This window comes from Lates calcarifer, linkage group LG11 (assembly GCF_001640805.2).
Source record: "Lates calcarifer isolate ASB-BC8 linkage group LG11, TLL_Latcal_v3, whole genome shotgun sequence".
Classification (NCBI taxonomy): domain Eukaryota; kingdom Metazoa; phylum Chordata; class Actinopteri; family Centropomidae; genus Lates; species Lates calcarifer.
Genome location: NC_066843.1, coordinates 589,535 through 608,098, shown reverse-complemented (window position 1 = coordinate 608,098; position 18,564 = coordinate 589,535). Strand labels below are relative to the sequence as shown.

At 42.7% G+C, this 18,564-nt stretch overlaps 1 protein-coding gene across 1 annotated transcript; it reads right to left on the bottom strand.

The window, feature by feature from the left end:
- Positions 1-2,584: 2,584 nt before the first annotated feature.
- mvp (major vault protein) lies at positions 2,585-18,142 on the bottom strand. The gene is given in 18 exon segments (XM_018674854.2): positions 2,585-4,592; positions 4,772-4,960; positions 5,442-5,568; positions 5,655-5,771; positions 6,173-6,384; positions 6,490-6,634; positions 7,550-7,668; positions 7,670-7,748; positions 7,832-8,067; positions 8,648-8,869; positions 10,835-10,960; positions 11,063-11,299; positions 11,917-12,011; positions 12,409-12,540; positions 12,849-12,972; positions 13,092-13,287; positions 15,711-15,889; positions 17,941-18,142. Coding segments are annotated over 17 exon segments (2,646 nt in total). The 5' UTR covers positions 15,875-15,889; positions 17,941-18,142; the 3' UTR covers positions 2,585-4,466.
- Between the last annotated feature and the right edge of the window lie 422 nt (positions 18,143-18,564).

Sequence of the window (18,564 nt, the reverse complement as noted above, 5' to 3'; positions counted from 1 at the left end):
TACTATGACATTTTTTTCACATTTTTGACAGCCTTACTATACTATGACATTTTTTTTCACATTTTTGTGCTTACTATACTTTTTTTTTCATTTTTGACCTTACTATACTATGACATTTTTTTCACATTTTTGACGCCTTACTATACTATGACATTTTTTTACATTTTTGACTTATACTATGACATTTTTTTCACATTTTTGACACCTTACTATACTATGACATTTATTTTCACATTTTTGACGCCTTACTATACTATGACATTTTTTTCACATTTTTGACGCCTTACTATACTATGACATTTTTTTAACTGTTTTTGATGTCTTACTATACTATGACATTTTTTGGCCGTTTTTGACGCCTTACTATACTATGACATTTTTTTCACATTTTTGACGCCTTACTATACTATGACATTTTTTGGCACGTTTTTGACACCTTACTATACTATGACATTTTTTTCACATTTTTGATGCCTTACAATACTATGACATTTTTTTTTCACATTTTTGATGCCTTACATACTATGACATTTTTTTTTCACATTTTTGATGCCTTACTATACTATGACATTTTTTGACCATTTTTGACGCCTTACTATACTATGACATTTTTTTCACATTTTTGACGCCTTACTATACTATGACATTTTTTTCACATTTTTGACGCCTTACTATACTATGACATTTTTTTCACATTTTTGATGCCTTACAATACTATGACATTTTTTTCACATTTTTGACGCCTTACAATACTATGCACATTTTTTTCACATTTTTGACGCCTTGCTTAACTATGACATTTTTTTCACATTTTTGACGCCTTACTATACTATGACATTTTTTGACAATTTTTGACACCTTACTATACTATGACATTTTTTTTCACATTTTTGACGCCTTACAATACTATGACATTTTTTTCACATTTTTGACGCCTTACTATACTATGACATTTTTTTCACATTTTTGATGCCTTACTATACTATGACATTTTTTTCACAGTTTTGACCATTTTTGACGCCTTACTATACTATGACATTTTTTCCATTTTTGACGCCTTACAATACTGACATTTTTTTTGACCATTTTTGACGCCTTACAATACTGACATTTTTTTTCACATTTTTGATGCCTTACTATACTATGACATCTTTTAACTGTTTTTGATGTCTTACTATACTATGACATTTTTTGACCGTTTTTGACGTCTTGCTATACTATGACATCTTTTGACCATTTTTGACGCCTTACTATACTATGACATTTTTTTCACATTTTTGAGGCCTTACTATACCATGACATTTTTTGACCATTTTTGACCATTTTTCAGACTGTTCTTGGCACCTCAATATACTATGACTATTTTTTACACCTTGCTATAGTATGACATTTTTCGATTGTTTTTGACACCTTATTATGATAGTTGGACAGTTGATGTAAAGTTGTTGGTGAATTACCTGGAGGTCTCTGTACTGATCTCATAAAACTTCTTCACAAAGACTCTGTGATCATGGACTACGTGTCTGTGATCATGAACTATGTCTCTGAGATTGTGGACGATGTCGAGGTGGTGACACCTGGAGGAAATCAAAGAGAAACATGCAAAGGAAAATGATCAGTACACTACTACCTATTCCTCATCAACAGTTTATTCCCCAAACACAGAGAAATATTCAACATCACAGGCTGAATCAGAACATTTTCCAAATATTAGAGGAGTGTCTCAGAAAATGGGCTGTTTATTGTCATGTATGACAAGTGTCACATCTTTGACAAAAAATATTTGGGAAAAACGAAACTAAAATGATCTGAAATCTTAAATGTCTATATTAATTGTCTGTTAACTAAGCACTGGATGAATGATGTTTGACTGTGAACTGCAGAATAAAAACTTTCACTTTCACAAATTTTTGAAAGCAGGGTTTACCTTATAATTTTTGATTATACTTCAGTCCGTGGGCAGAAAATTAACTGACAATTATTTTGAGTTTTTAAAAATTATTATAACTAGTAGTATTTTCTGACAAATTATTGGCACAATTGATCAGTTATTATTATATTCAATACTAAACTCACTAAATACCAAGAATTTAAACAATAACACTGTTACTAACACCTTGTTCAGAATGAGTAACTCTTTAGGACACATACCTGTTTGGTTTATCAGGTGAGAGCAGGTGTTTCTGTCCAGGCTGCAGCAGCTGAACCATTAAACCTGGAAAACACAAGTACAGCAGCTGAAAACTAAACACTAGAACCAACAATCACACTCTGGGTATTGGGGTGAATAAACATTATGTATGTGCTCAGTAAAGTCTCAGTCTTCACTGCGTTTAGAAATGTTTTGTCCCTCATGTCGTAAATGACTTCTTTCTCCTCTGTAAAGCTAAGAGCACCATCTGGTGGACAGCTGCAGAGCCTGAAGTTTCCAGGTCCAATAATCTGTCCAGTGTTAGATAGAAATGTTCACACAGGTCACACAGCTGGTTGACCAGGTCTGTGGTTGACCTACTCCAGTAAAGCAGAGTAAAGTAACTGATGAGTGTACTTTAGTTGCGTCAATAAATGACAGCAGAGACAGAGGTGGAGAGCAGCAGTATTTAATGGCTTTTCTGTAGAAACAACAGCGATTTAAGGCAAAGGAAGGAGGTCTTTATTTTATCACCACAGAAACAGAAAAAGTTTAACATGCACATGTAAACATCAGCAGTAACTGCAGCTCAGCATTTCTATTTCTAGTGGATGTAGTGCAAAGCAAGACCAGAAATCTTTGGCTCTCAGGTCACAGGACTAAAGAAAACGGTTACGTCATTAGGCACAGGGATTAGTACGATAAATCTGAGACACGTCGTCTTCAACTGCTCACGTGTCCAAAAGTAAACCTCTGATCTTCATTTCCCCTGAGGAGCTGAGAGGACCAAGGTCCTGAACACTGTTCACACTGAGCTCTTGTAGCTGGAGGTCTTCACCTGTTTCACCTGTGATCTTCAACCACAGCAGCTCAGGTCATTAAACACAGAGGACAGAAGGAGCAGGGCTGATGTTCTCAGTGTTTGTTGGTGGAAGAACTCGGGTGTCTGAGGCTCTGTGGCTCCTACAGTAAAACTCACAGCTGTGTCTCAACACATCTCGATCTTTGATGAAAAAGTCAAAACTACAAGACAAACACCAGTCAGTCAGTCTGTCTGAGTAAAGTCTAACTACTACATTACCCATGAGCCTCTGCAGCTGTTGCTAAGATGAATTCCTGTTAATCTGATTCAGAATCAGGAAGATTTAAACTGCAGAACGTGAAGCTCTTTGAGTGTCTGTTAGAGAAATGCACTCTGGGACTTTTAGTTGATTTCTTTCCTTCAGGTGTTGCGTTCACAGGCATCTTGTAGCTTTGACTTTTTATCACAGAAGCAGATGTTTTCTGACTGAGCTGCTGGTTTTCTGTCATCATGATTGAACCAGGAGATTTTTTATTTTAAATAATAAGAATCTGAGTTTATGAATTTATATAATGTGATGTTTGAGTCTGTGGCTGTTTATCATCGTCTGGAAACCTGTGATAAAACTTAGTTTAACCAGAAACATCATATCACTACCAGACTCCATTGACAAAAACAGGGATTTAACCAGGAGCTGCTGGAATACCACTGCCTCCATCTGTTAGTGTGTCTGTGTTACTGTGAGACTCTCAGTGGTGGAAGAAGTAATCAGATACTTTACTGAAGTAAAAGTACCACACAGTAACACAGACACACTAACAGATGGAGGCAGTGGTATTCCAGCAGCTCCTGGTTAAATCCCTGTTTTTATCAATGGAGTCTGGTATAGTGATATATAGAGATGTTTCTGGTTACTTCCAAAGAGTTTTGTCCCCATCGATCATTTACAGCCAAAAACATGGAAAGTTAGGCCGAGGTTTAAAAACACCAGATTAATCCTTTATTTCTCAGCAGCCACAGACTTTAACTTATTTCCAGACATGAGTCAGTAAACTCAGTGTTACAGGTCACATTAACCTAAAGTGCAAATAATCTGACGTCGTTTGTTTGCTTATAATAAGTACTGATTCATCACGTCTTTCACATGTCGTACTGTGTTGTACAGTGAACTGTTGAATCGTCAGTGTTGTGTTTAATGTCTGAGCAGACAAACTGTGAAGCTGTGAAACACAGTGGACATGATCTCTCGTGCTGAGTTTAGTGTCCCAGGCTGTTTACATTCTCACCTGTCAGTTGGTGCAAATCTCAGCCTGATTTAAAGTTGCTCTGTCTGGTTTTGATAACAGAGCGGAGTCATGAGTCAGAGTGAAGTTTTCAAACCTCTACAGCTACAACAAACCCACGAGGTTAAAGTTCAGTGGTTCCAGCGTGTGGTTTTAACACTGGTCGTGGGTTCTTCAGGTTAGTGTGATGAGCTTCTGTTGAGGTTTACTTTTGGACGCTCTCTCCTCTGTGATTCCACCTCATCCTCTCTCACTGGCCCTGGCCCTGTCCCGGCAGCGCCCCCAGCAGGCCATTGGCTGTGGTGAAGAGGTTGATGGGAGACGATCCGTCGGTGATGAGGGTGGACTTCAGCCCCAGAGCCTGGAGCATCTTAACCTGCAGGAGGAGACACCGAGTGTGAGTCTGAAGCTCAGGTTGTTAAAGGTGTAGTAACATTAATGTCTGATGAGCTTCTCACCTCACATTTAATAACCTGCGTTTAGAGGTGAGACAACACAACCTGACATGTCTGTATCTCTTTTTAAATCAGCTTTTCTGGCTGTGTTGAACAGTACCTGGAGCTCAGGTCCAGCTCTGGCCATCTCCTTCAGCGTGTCGCTGCCCAGACTCTCCACCAGCTGACTGAAGCGCTGACTCTCGATCTGGGCCAGACGCTCCTGCTTCTCCACCTCCAGTCGGTCCATCTCCTTCTTGTAGCTCAGCTCCTGCTCGCGGGCCTTCGCCAGTCGCTGCAGCTCTGCCTCCTGCACACACAGTTTACATCTGCTGTAGGTTTCCTCTTTAGTTCACTATTTCAAATATTGCATGTTTTATATTTAATATTTAAGTCACATGAATAATGACAGATTGCACATTAAATAACGTTAGAGTCAAACCCTGAGATCTGTTTCTACAGGTTCTGAAACTGAAGCACTGACAGAAACTAAACTGTTTTTCTCTAACGCCACAACAGACTGCCAATCATAAAACATCTTTAATATTCTCACTGATAATCTGAATTCCAATCAGCACACACATCTGTTTGATGCTGCACTTTCTGTTTGTGATGCTTTAATAATGAAAACACTCTTCAGGCTCAGTTTCAGAGTCTGAATGTTTGATGAAACTGTATCGGCATTAAAACAGGATTTGTTTTCCTTTTCTCTGATTCCCACAGTTCACTGCTGTTTGGAGTTAACTGTTTTATTTTGAAAGACGACAGAGGAACAGGAAGTCAGAACATACCGCCTCGATCCTCTGAGCCTCGGCCTTCAGCTTGGCCTCGTTGACGGCCGCCTCTCCCTGGATACGAGCCGCCTCCGCCCGAGACTGAGCCTCGGCCTTGGCGGCTCCTGTACTCTCCACCGCAGCGCTGCGACACACAGTTAACATCCACACTGTAAAAATGTACCCGTTTGATCCTTTAACACCTCCTGCTGCTTCACCTGTGAAACTCACCTGAGAGCCTCCAGCTCCAGCAGCTCCTTCCTGGCTCTCTCAGCCTCGGCCTGGTCGGTGATCCTCTGCCTCTCCAGCTTCCCCCGAGCCTCCTGCTCCAGACGCTCCGCCTCGTGCCTGCACACACAGGAAACACCATGAAACTGGAAAACTGGGAAATATCCTCAAACATATACTCACTGCATCTGCTGAAAAATCAGCTGTAAGAAGCACGTTACTGACATGACTCACTGAAACTGATCATTAAAGTGTTTCTAACTGATTCTGAATCATCAGAGTTTTCATTTGTTTCCGGACTCTGAGAATGACTCTCATCCAGCTAAACCTAAAAAACTGATTTTTGTTTTTCTCTTCACTTCAGCTGAAACGTCGGGAATCACTTTCCATTTGTTTTCAGGGAATAAAAACCTCTTTGAGCACCAGAGTGTAACTCTGCTGATCAACAGCGCCCCCTGCAGCCTCCTCTGGTCATTTGACAGCACAGTGAGACTGTGTGTATGTGTGTGTGTTTTTCATACCGTGCGGCCGCCTCCTGGGAGTTGGTGGTGATCTCGATGGCGAGCTGGACGCTCTTCTGCAGGGCGTCTCGTGTCCTCTGGTCGACGGGCTCCACAGACTGGATGTCCACGCTGCTGATCACCAGGTTGTTCTGGTGGAAGCGAAGACTGGGACGAACTGCCAGCTTCTCATCAAAGCCAAACACCGCTGAGCAGATGATCCGGTTCGAGTTCTGGAAACAAGAACCAGAGTGTCAGAGCAGCACGCTGCGAGCAGCCAAGTGAAGGTCAGAACTAATCTGCCTCCTCCTGAACATGAAGGAAGGTGAAATCCAAACCTTGTGGAAATCATCAAACTGCACGGAGGCGACGGCTCCTCTGACCCGGGAGGCGATGGCTTTACAGGCGTCTCCCACAAAGTCAGGGACTGAAAACAGAGCAGCTGCGTCAGCTGGGTCTGCAGGAGACTTTATATCAAAGTGCCTGAAGAAAGAAAGAGAGAGAGAGGAAGAGAAAGAGGGAGGGAAAATAAATACATCAGGCAGCAGAGAGTCTGCAGTTTGCTGTAATTTTAACTGATGTGTTCACTTGTTCTGCTTCTGAAAATCTCTCTCCAAGCACACAAACACTCTGTGACAATAAAAGCTCCATGACATGTTGTTGTCTCCTTTGTGAACAAAACACCTCATATAGCTTTAACTATAATTACCTCCTCCACCAACCAGTCCAGCTGCAGTTCACTAGCGTTTGAATTCTTGCGTCATGTAGGAAGCTGAATCTATCACCTTCGTGTTTGACCACCAAAGTCTAATCAGTTCATCTTTGAGTCCAAGTGAATTCCATCAAGGTGTTACTGAGATATCACCTTCACAACGAACAGATGAATCCCTCCCTGTCAGTTCTGCAAACATTCTCACATCATCAAATACGACTCGAGACCTTTTCTGAGTCATTGATGTGAAGTAAAACCTTTATTTACAAGCTCTAATGATCATTCTCACCTCCTAAACACAACTGCTGTTGAGGCTTTAAATCAGATTCAGAATCAGATTAATTCTCTGTACAATTTTCTCCATGAGCAGCTGCGTCAGAAAACATCTGCTCCTTTGATAAAAAGTCAAAGCTACAAGACACCAGTGAGGATAAGAACTGAAGGAGAAAAGTCAGCTACAATTCCCAGGGCGCATTTCACTGACACACATCCAATCACAGAGCTGAAACTAAAGATTACGTTTTACAGAGACTTAATCAGTTCTGACCGGCTAAAAGGCTTTTATTGTGTAAAATCTGCAGGAAGTGTTGAGTTTGTCTAAACAGTAAACTAATCTATGTCCACTCCGTGTCTTAACCCCAGAACTCGTCACTCCTGTGGTTCTCGGTGTCGGACTGTGTGGTTACCAGTTGTAGGACAGCTGCAGCTGCAGTCGGGCGTGGTCGGCCGTCTCGATGGTGATGATGTCGGTGAAGAAGTCGGGGCCCAGCAGGAGGCAGACGGCCTTGATGACGTTGGCCCTCTTTCGGTTTGTCTCCGGACAGTGACAGTATGGTGAACTGCTCGTCAGGTCCCAGCATCACCATCTCTGGACCAAACACCACCCTGAAGACGAGACCACACCACCACCACGTCAGCTGGTTTATTTAACCTCCACACCCTCCATCAGGACCAGAAACCCGTCTCACCTGGCTTTCTTCTCCCTGTAGTCGTACACCTGGACGGCAGCATTGTGGGGGACCCTGTAGGAGACCACCCGTGTCTTGTCCCTGGGCTGGCCGGTTCCACCGGCAGTCCGGTCAGAGCGGTTGGCCAGTGGGTCGAGAGGAGACGCCAGCAGGGTCTCCACGTTTGGAGGAAGCTCCTTCTGCCACAGCTCCTCATCCTGAGTCAGCATGTAGGTGTGACCGATGACTGCACGCACCTGAGGGACGAGGACACGCTGACGTGAGGGTGGACGCTAGAATGACATGGAGTCAGCTCCGGAGGTTTTCTTTTTTTGTTGGGACTAGTTAGAGAGGACTGGGGACTAGCTTATATAATCTAAGGACTAGGTACCGAGGTAAGGGACTGGTTGGAGAGGTCAGGGACTAGTTAGAGAGTATGAGGACTAGTTACAGAAGTCAGGATTAACTGCAGAGGTCTGACAAGTAGTGCCAGAAGTAAGGGACTAGTTGGAGAGGTCATGACTAGTAACACTTTTGGAAGTCTAACTAGTTACAGAAGTCTGGGACTAGTTAGAAAGGTTTAAAGACTGGTGTCAAAGGTAAGGGACTAGTGGTAGAGGTCTGGGGACAAGGTATAGAAGTTTAAGGACTAGTTACAGAGGTATGGGACTACTTAGACAATGACCATAGGCTGTTAAGGGATCTTGGATTTTGGAGCTCTTTATGTTGATGTGTTCAGACATTGAAGACATGACCGTCAGTCACCAAAAACACTTGAACACAACATACAGGAAAGACCAAATGTTCTTTAAACAGAGGTGGACAGGTAAGACGTACCTTTCCGGTCTTGATGTCCCGGACATAGATTCCCTCGTTCTCGTCCAGAGGGATGGCCTGACGTCTCAGCACCACCTCCACAGTGGCGGGGGGGACGTACTCAATCGGGCCCCGCAGCATCCAGCGGTCTCCGGGGCGACGGAGGACGCCGCTCCTCCGAGAGCGCTTGGCCCTCTCCTGCATCAGCTCCTCCTCCTCAGCCTCCTCTTCCTCCTCCTGGTGCTGGCAGAGAGAACGGGGAAGAGAGAGGAGGAGGACGGAGAGAAGGGTTAACGTGGCGATGCATTGGAGCGGCGGAGGAGGGAGAGGAGGGGAGGGGACTGGAGAGACGAGCTGAGAGGAAAATAAAACCCATAACATGGAACAAAAGATTTGAAAAGGAGGAGGAGAATGTGAAGGGTGGACAGAGTGATGATGAACGATCAGAGTGTCGGTTGGCAGGGTTTGATTCAACAGAAAGAAGGAAGAGGAGAAGAGGAAGAAGAAGAAGAAGAGAGCAGGGGTATAATGGGTTAGCCAGGTTAGGAAGGGAGGATGGTGCAGTGAAGGACAGAATCTCCTCCCTCCTCAAACTGACTCGATCCACCTGGTAATCCTGGATCTTTACCACCGTCAGGACTGAAGACTCCAGGTATTTTCCAAACATTAACATTACCACCAACTGTCAAGGACTTCTACAGACCAGCTCTGATCTCTGTGAAACCTTCGCTGCAGATTTCACATAGCTTTTAGAAAATTTTCCAGACTGACCGTTTTAGATTTGCTTCTTACTTCATGTAAAAAACATCAGTGTTCCCATCAATTACTGAGCTCCACTTTCAGTTTGTTTCTTCTTTAGTTTTTCTTTAGTTCTTCTTTAGGATCGCTGGTGAAGGGAGGAAGGTGATACCGTCCAACTCATATTCATTATAAGGAGTCACACTGTGTTGTTTACCTGCAATCTTCCTGCACATATTAACAACTGCACAGTTTGGCATTTTTCACTGTCTGTAGTTAATAAGAACAGATAATAAAGTAGAAAGTTAAAAATAATCTCCATGAATTATTACTAACAGAAAACCATGGTATGTGTGTCTGATCCAAACTGTCAGAGCTTCACAGTAAAGAGCTATAATTCAGACATTAAAAAGGATTGTGGCCTCAAATAAACGAGTCATTACTTTTGAACTCTTTATACTACAGTTAGTAATTTTCAGCGAATGTTCTGTAAAACATTTGACCTACAGTTGCATATTGGCTAAGTTATGTGGAAAACTGTATTAAAAACCATTTCATGCTTTGCAGCCCACCTTTAACCAATTCGATTTATGAAGGAATCAAACAGATATTCTGCAAAAGCCACAACTTTGCAAAGATACAACAAGTTAAACACGTCCAATGTTTTTAAAGCCTCAGTGTCTCAGAAACCACAGATACGAGCAGAAAACTCTGACATTATTTACATGAAGAATGAAGTAAATCTGAGGTTAGACAGGAGGTCTCTGTTGATCTGACCTGCAAACTATTAAAACAACGTGTGCTCAGAAACGACTGCAGCAGATTTTACTTCTGTTACTGAATCTCTGACTTTTAGTTTGGTTTCTTGCAAACGTTAGAATCTGAACCTGTGTGTTGGATCAGAGATCTGAATGGATCCTAACTAATCAGTCTCCAGCTGCTCCACCTGTAAACTGAGGCTGACGATCACGCCTTTACAGATTCCTCTGTGGGAGACTCCCTGTGATAACCTCCAGCTGTAACCTCTGACTACACCCAACCACACCAATCAGTTACACAGGCTGCGTGTTAAACTTTAAACCACAGAGGACAGAGACACACCTCTGAGCTGCAGGGTTTCTTTAACCCCGACACACCTCTGTATGAAGATGAAGTTTGCTTTGGTAATCAGTTTTCTGTGATCAACCGGTTCCACCAAACCATCAGAGCATGAACACAGTGAGTAGGCTCAGAGGAATGTCAGCTCCTCCCTGACACACAGAGAAGAGACTCACTGAGTAAATACCTGATGTCCTTTTCTAACAATGTAAGTGCAGCTCCATCTGCAGCAGGAGGCGTCTCCTGAGCCACAGTCCGGATCAGGTCTCTCCTGTTTCTGCCTCTTTAGTCTGACTTCCTGTATATTTCACCCTTTATTTTCTAGCCTCTCTTTGTCGTACATTTATGACCTCTGACCTCAGGCCTCCTCACCTCCTCAGTGTCGTTGAAAGCCTCCACAGCTCTCAGGACCAGACCCTCCTCCTCCGACAGCACGTACACATCCTGGATGCCATATTCAAGGTGCTCCCCTGGCTGCAGGAAAAACGAGCGCTCACCCTGACAGAGACAAAGAAGAAATCCAAACATTAGGTCTCAGGAGGAGCAGGACTGAGGAGATCCTGGAGGGAGTGAGGAACAGGGTGACGTGGTTCTCCTCACCTTCACCACCCTCTTCTGGCCCAGCTGAGGTTTCCCGTCGGGTCCAACCGGGTCCAGGATCACGCAGTACTGCCTGCTGCTCAGAGTGGTCACATCCACCACCCCCACCACCTCCTCGGCCACAGAGGGGATGTGAGCCTCCCTGTCGGCCATGGTGACCAGCCACTCCTCCCCTGTGCGACGGTCCCGACCGCCGGCATCTTTGAAGGGACGCAGAGCGCGAACGTGAAGAGCTTTCTGCAGAACAGGAGACAGAACAAGTTCAACACCTGAACTCAGGCAGTTTGATGTGACGTCTGTTTGACGGCATTCTCAGGTTTCTGAGACCAGGATATGACGTTAACCTGCAGCCAACATACTGATCATAACCAGGACACTAATGTACACATGTAAAGGACAGGTGGACATTGATGATATTTCTCTGCTCACATATTATTTTACATTTGTATTGCAGCTCTGTGATTCACCAGTTTCTCATTGACCTGCTTCAAAAGTGAAATCAAACAGAAACAGTTTGAGACCAAGACTTGCTAAGACTCGTCTCTGCAAGATCAGCTGTTGGAGAATTCACAGAGACCTGCAGTCAGTCAGACTGTAGGTGTAACATGGTGACAACGATGCTCCTCCAGTTTAAATCCAGTTTGAATGTGAGATACAAAGTTGGAAAATAGAATTACCGCCTCACGTTGTTGGTCTCCATGCAGCACAGCAACAGTATGTTTATGATGTATGATGTTTTATGATGACGGACGAGTGTGAGTGTTTTTATTTGAACAAAATGTGTCATGCAGTTCAGGGTTAATTAATCCATCTGTGTGTCTGTTAAATCCTGGGTTGATGCAGTTTGACTTCACCTTGTCAGTCAGGATGAAAGCGTTGACGATGTCAATGACCTCTTCATGAGCACCTGGCAGGTACGCTCCCACCTTACTGACCAGCCACTCCTCCCCTGAAACAACACAACGTTTAATGGCCGCCCGCTCCAGAAACATTCTTCATCACAACATCACAGTCACATACCTCCCTCTGCAGCACACAGAGTTTATTTAACTTTACATTTTCATGCTGGCTCTGTCGACCACTGAAGTTTATAAGGAGCTTTTCAAATTCTAATCAAGGTTTGTGTCCTCATGTTTTAACTGACACTCAGGCACTCAGCTTTAATGCAAATGTGTTGAGGCTGAAACCTACGATGTCCTTCTTCATAAAACATGTAAAACGTTTTGCTTTGCAAATGTTTTATGAGGCAGAGGCCTCCAGGGCACAGCCACTGCACACCTGCCTCATCACATCATTATCTGCTTTCTTCTTGCCCTCATGTCAAACTGGGGTCGCCACGGTGTTACCTGTGACCCTGCGGACTCCTCCTCGGTCCACTCCCTCCTTGCGAGCTCTCAGTCTGATGGCCTGGTTCTCTCTGATCACTGTGGCCTTGATGGTCTCCAGCACGGCCACCTCCTTCCTCGGGATGTAGGTCCCTGATGGAAACACACATGATTACAGACAAATGAAATATACAGAGTTTCTGTACAGACACATCTGCAGCTCACACTGTCTAACGACAGAACTTAACTTCTAAAATCACTGCAGTTTACAGTAAAAACAACTTCATCTGTGATAAGAACGGCTCACGAATCCCATACTGATTCCAGTATTTAAAGATAAAGCAACAATATAGAGTCATAAAGAGTAAGTCTAAGTAAAATCTAAACTGTACCAAATTTTTTTGCATTCCTGATTTTTTCTTTATTTTAACCCCTGGTAAAACTGTAGAAACTGTAGAAACCTGGTCCCTCAAACAGCCACTCATCTCCGGCCACTCTCTTCTCTCCTCCCTCCACCTCAAAGTCCAGCAGAGCCTGCAGACGCAGAGCCGTGTCCGGGTACACGATCTGCAGCGGGGTCACGTCCTGGAAGACAAACACTGTTCGTCAGATATGTCTCCTAACAAAGTGGTAAAAGTTTGGTCAGTTTAATTAGGTTAAGATGAATAAAAACCCTGAGACTGCAGGCCGGGTTTCATACAGACCTGCTGGACCTCCTCTCCGGGATACAGAGGGAACGGGTCCTGGGTCAGACGGATCTCCAGGTCGGCATGACGGAGCTTGGCCTGACCTGATTGGTCAAAGAGGACCTGACCGTTATCATCGCGAGACACAGGGTTGGCGACCACGCAGTAGTGACGAGGAGGCACCATGATCATACGAACCGGCAAGAAGAGCACTCTGAGACAGAAAACAGGAGAATCTGTCTTTACATAAGGAGGTTCTACTTGTTTTATATTAGAATATCTTATAGTTTTTTCATCTCACAGGACATACAAAGACATCAACTTCAAAAAAACCAAAGGAGCAGTCTTTGAATGCAGCTGACTAAGTACAGACTGTACATGTATGCAGATGATACTATTCTTTATGTTGCAGCAAAAGCCACAGAGGAATGTCAGCAGGATATGACAGAGGATGTGGAGAGAGCTCATAAACTTCTTCAAAACTTTATGTGCCTCAGAAACACCTTGACAAGTTCATCTCTTTGAGCAGAACCTCTAGAACCTTCCCATCAACCACTAAAGCTTATGATGCTTTAGGACCCTGAGAACCACTACAACCTCTTAGAAACTTCTTTAGATTCTCTAAATGATGTACTGAAATGGTGAATGAAATTAAACTCAAACTCAACTTTAACTATGTGTAAACCTTGAGCCAAGGTTTTCCTTTCATTTATCACCTCACACTGGATCCTGCTGTGAAGCTGATGACGATAATACACAGTTGTGTGCAAAAGTTTGTGGGTAAACTCCATTATTTTATTTATATTTGAAGGTAAAAGAAGTAAATTCAACCCAGCTGCAGTAAACAAACATTAAAATAAGCTTTTCTTCAGATGTTAATGCTCTGTTACTTTTTATTCCATCAACTTTCATGAAACAAACTTCATGAAAATATCAGTTACATATGGAATTTGTCCATGGTGCCCAAATCTTTGTATAAAACTGAATAATCTTGTGCAGGAGAGCTCATTTTTCTAAATAAAAGTAATGTTTTGGAAGTCAATGGTTTTACTTCTAGCAAAAATGTGACCTAGAGTTCTAGTCAATGAAACCTTTTAAAACTGTCCAAAAAAGGGAGTATCTGTACCCAAATAACCTTGGAAAGCAGCAGATTATCCTGGTGAAATGACATTAACTGAACTGAAAACAGTCATTATTTGAAGCCTTAAAATATCTGTCTTATTAAATGACCTGAAATGTCCTCTCTTACATATCCTCGCATCGTTCTTATATCTCAGCTGCATGATTTGCTTACAGTGATGTTTTTTAAAATCCCTCCGTCTTACATGTGGGATAAAATCACTGATTGAGTCGACGTGAGCAAAAAAAAAAGAAAAAAAAGTGGCTGTTAAAGTAAATCACTGTATCTACAACAGCACTGATAAAAGGCTTTTAAACACAGAGAGGGGTGTGTGAGTGTTTGTGGCTGTAGTCTGGGAGATAGTGTGGTCACCTTTCATAACACACTGATCCAGTTTACCACAGTTTATCACTGTGACACAAAAACAATGAAACAAAAGATCTGATCTGTGGTTTTCTGTCACTGATTATAGCAGCAGGTTTAGAGCTTGATCTGCACATTCTGTTCATCTGAATCACTGTGGCTCACAATCAATCACAGGACTGAAGGTCTGAAGTCCTGCTAGCGCCACCTCCAGTCTACAATGTTCACTACATCCGCAATATCAAAGCGACTGTAAAGAGCAAACAACATCCTGAAGATTTAACTTAAACTTTTCACTGCCTTTGGTTCTAGGTCCCATCACTATGAGACTCTATGGATAAGTCGAGTTACTCAGACATGACGTCAATTTGCATGTCAGTTGTACTTTGTATGTTTGGCTCTATCCAACTGATTTTGGAGACATTTAAAGTGGCAACAGACAACGTATTAGTTTTAACTTCTCATTAGAACGATCGAGCAATAGAGCTTTTGATTGGTTGCACTGGGACAGAAACCCAGCCCTGGACTTTTCCTCTGGGACTGACTTTATGGTTTTTTATGGTCCATCAGCCCACTGGGATCGGTCCTGGTAGTCCCTGTGGTTCAACTGTAGAAAGAGCTCTGGGACTTGAGAGAGTTTCAGACAGTCAGTTGTCTTTATTTCTACTGCATCAGTTGGTAACTAAACTGCTGCTGATTAATACAACCAGGTGTTGTACTCTGTCTTTGTCACAGCTCTTTCTTGCGTTGGACAGTATCCAGGCTGATAGCAGGTAGCCATATTGTTAATGCTGATGCTACCAGCCAGAAATAAACAGATGATTCATTGTCTGTTTGATGATTTGAACAAATAACACATTTCCTGGTGGCCCCAACATTAATACCACATACCACACAGACACTGCCATCTTTAGGGCTAAATCACTAGCACGGCTAAAAATACACAATGCTAAATTATTCCAGTTTCTGCCTGTATGTCCACAGGTTTTCAACACACAAGAAATATCTGTATGTGAGTGGGCAACTTTAAGATAAAATCTGAAGGTACTGTTCCCTTTCTAAGGTCTACAACCTACATGTCAGAAGTAACTCTGTCCCAGTTAGACCTTTCACTTTAAAGAACACAGAGGTTTCTAAGGTCGACTGTCTCTGACCTTTCATTGTCTTGGCGGATATAGGTGAGCGGTCCAATCTCCACCCGGGCGATGTTGGTGTTCTGGTCCAGTACATGGATGTAGTGATGAGGTGGGATCCGGATGATCGACGCCTCCACCGGCACCTCAAATTCCGGCCCGCGGTTTCCTCCCTTCTTCGACATGGTCTAAACTACAGACTGCAGAGAGGGTTAAAGACAAACACAATGAGAGCCAATTATCATCAATGAACGTGTGTTATAAGATAACTCAGATGTTTTTGAGCCTGGGTCTTATTTTCCATGTTTTCAGGTGTAAATCATTGATAAGGACACAAATATTTAGAATCAGTGCAGTATATTCCAGCAGCTGTGATGTAGGAATACCACTGCCTCAATCTGAGCCTGTTAGTGGCAAAAACAAGCACCTTAGTGGACGGACTTTAACAATTTAGCAACTTTAGTTTAGTTAAAATGGTTTTGTGGAAAAATGTAAAGTGTTAATTTGGACCAAACCTCAGGAATCATATCAGCACTGGTAGAGAAAACGTTCAGTGATACCCAGCCCCAGTGTGAAGAAATGCAGCTCAAAGTTTAAACATGACTCAAAGATAACTGCCGGAGGATTAAAGAGCAGACAAGCACAAGAAAACAAGAAGCTCTGTTCATTGAATCTCACTGAGGGAGAAGTCAGTGAATCCTCTGTTCACTCTGTACGAGCAGCGAGCTCACTGGGAACTCAACATGCTCGTTAATGTTGGAAGAAAAACAGACTTTTCTAGACACTGGGAACTTATTGTGAAGAGACTGAACGTTTCACAAGACAAACCCAGTTACTGAACCTCAGGTATGCACACTGACACACCTCCTACACAAAGGAATCACCCAGTACAAAGTCTCCACAGTGATGGATTTACCTCTCTATCTGTCACACATACTGTGTGTGCTGAGTGATCCTGAACAGAAGCTTCTGTCAGATGAATGATTAACATCTGCATTCAGTTCAGTTCAACTCTGTCGCTATTTAAGTCATATGAGCTGAGAACAAACTATTAACTGCAAATATAAACTGACTGAGCTCAAACAGTTTGAGGATTAAACTAATCTACTGAGACTCTGGTGACATTCTGGCACTAATTAGATACTTATTAACTTATTAGATACAGTCCATACACTCATGTACATAACGTTCAGTCCGTCCTCCATTAGAAACACCTCCCAGCATAAAGCAGCACAGCTCACCAGCACCACACGTCTCAGTCTGGATCAAACTGAACCACGGTTCAGGTCTTTGTTGTGTAAAAAACATGTTCTTGGATGTCTGATGTAGGGTTGTCACCCATTAAACAACAGAAGAAGAAAAATATGGTCACCCATTAAACAGTAGAAGAAGAAAATTGGAATTAGGCCAATCTGCCAAATTTACTTCAATATTTATTATTATTATGATATTTACAAACAGCAAAGTAAAGAAAGCATTAAAGTAATGTGATGAGAAATCAATAATAATAACAGGAAGCTAATAAAAACAGCACTGAAACTCATTTGTGCAAAGTCACAGAGGTGTAAATAAATCTACACAACTTCAACAACAACAGAACAATGACATGTACACAAACAACTTATTAGTTTTAGTTTTTCCTGTAGACCTGTAAACAACATGAATCTGTTCCAACAATGAACCTCAACCTTCTCAGGTCAGGCCCGTTGGCCTGACAGCTGCCTAACAGCTGCTCAGAGAGTAACTTGGTTACATGGGCCCACACCGGAGAACTTGTTCCATTGAGGAAGAGAACCCAAAACCAAACTCCCATTACAAATCCTCTAGATTTAATGTCAACCTCTTTGTTAGCCTGTGCACACCTAGCAGAGTATTAACTAAAGTATTTTAGGGATTAATAGGATGCTGCATCGAGTACGGCGTGGATTATCAAACACCAAGTAGCCTTGGTTTTAGATTAGGTTTAACTACACCTTATATAATTACTCCACTCCCCAGTCTGAGGCTAGCTTAAAATTGCTGCGAGATCGCTGGAAATCAGATGACAAACAGTTTTTAAAGTGGAGATATCGTGAAATACAGCGCTACTCGGTGTATCAGATGTATGCCGATTTGAAGTTTGAGTCTGATTGATGTTGAAAACATCTTAAATTGTATTTTATTAAGCATGTATCTTCCCCTGCAAATCCAGAAGTTTGAAATTTACAGATTTCGGAGCGGAGTTCTGCAACGTTAGCTCCAGGGCTCCTACCTCGTCCCAGTGAGACTCAACGGCGGTGTACGGGAGGCAGGCAGCTCGGTCCCCTCTCAGACTGATCCGGACTTCTTGAATGTGGTCAGATCGCCAGAGCCAGGACGAAACAACATAAAGACGTCTGCTCTGTAGTGGACGTTGCTGCCGTGGTGATCCCGGAAAAAGTGAACGGTAGTCACGTGGTTTACCGACTCTGACTGGTGCAGAGATATGGGTGATGCGTCATAGTCAGATGGCATCCCGCTGTGTGAAAACACAGCTACAGGCAGCGACTGAAAACGTTTTATTCACCTTGTTTTACTCAGTGAAAACATGTTGGGATGATGCGGGGGAAACAGCTCTTAAGCGCTGCAGCTCTGAGTGTGGTGGGTGAATGTGACACCTGCTGGTCACCTGTGGAACTGCAGGTGTGTTACCTGGTGCGTTAATACATTTCCTCAAGTACTGTATACTTATACTTTACTTTCATAATATCCCACATTTTACTTCTACTTCACCATATTCAGGGAAATATTACACCTTTTACTGCTCTACAGTTATTTCACAGCTACAGTTTATTGTCAGAATAAGATTTTTGAATAAAAGTCACATAACAGAACTGTCACTGCAGCAAAACACACG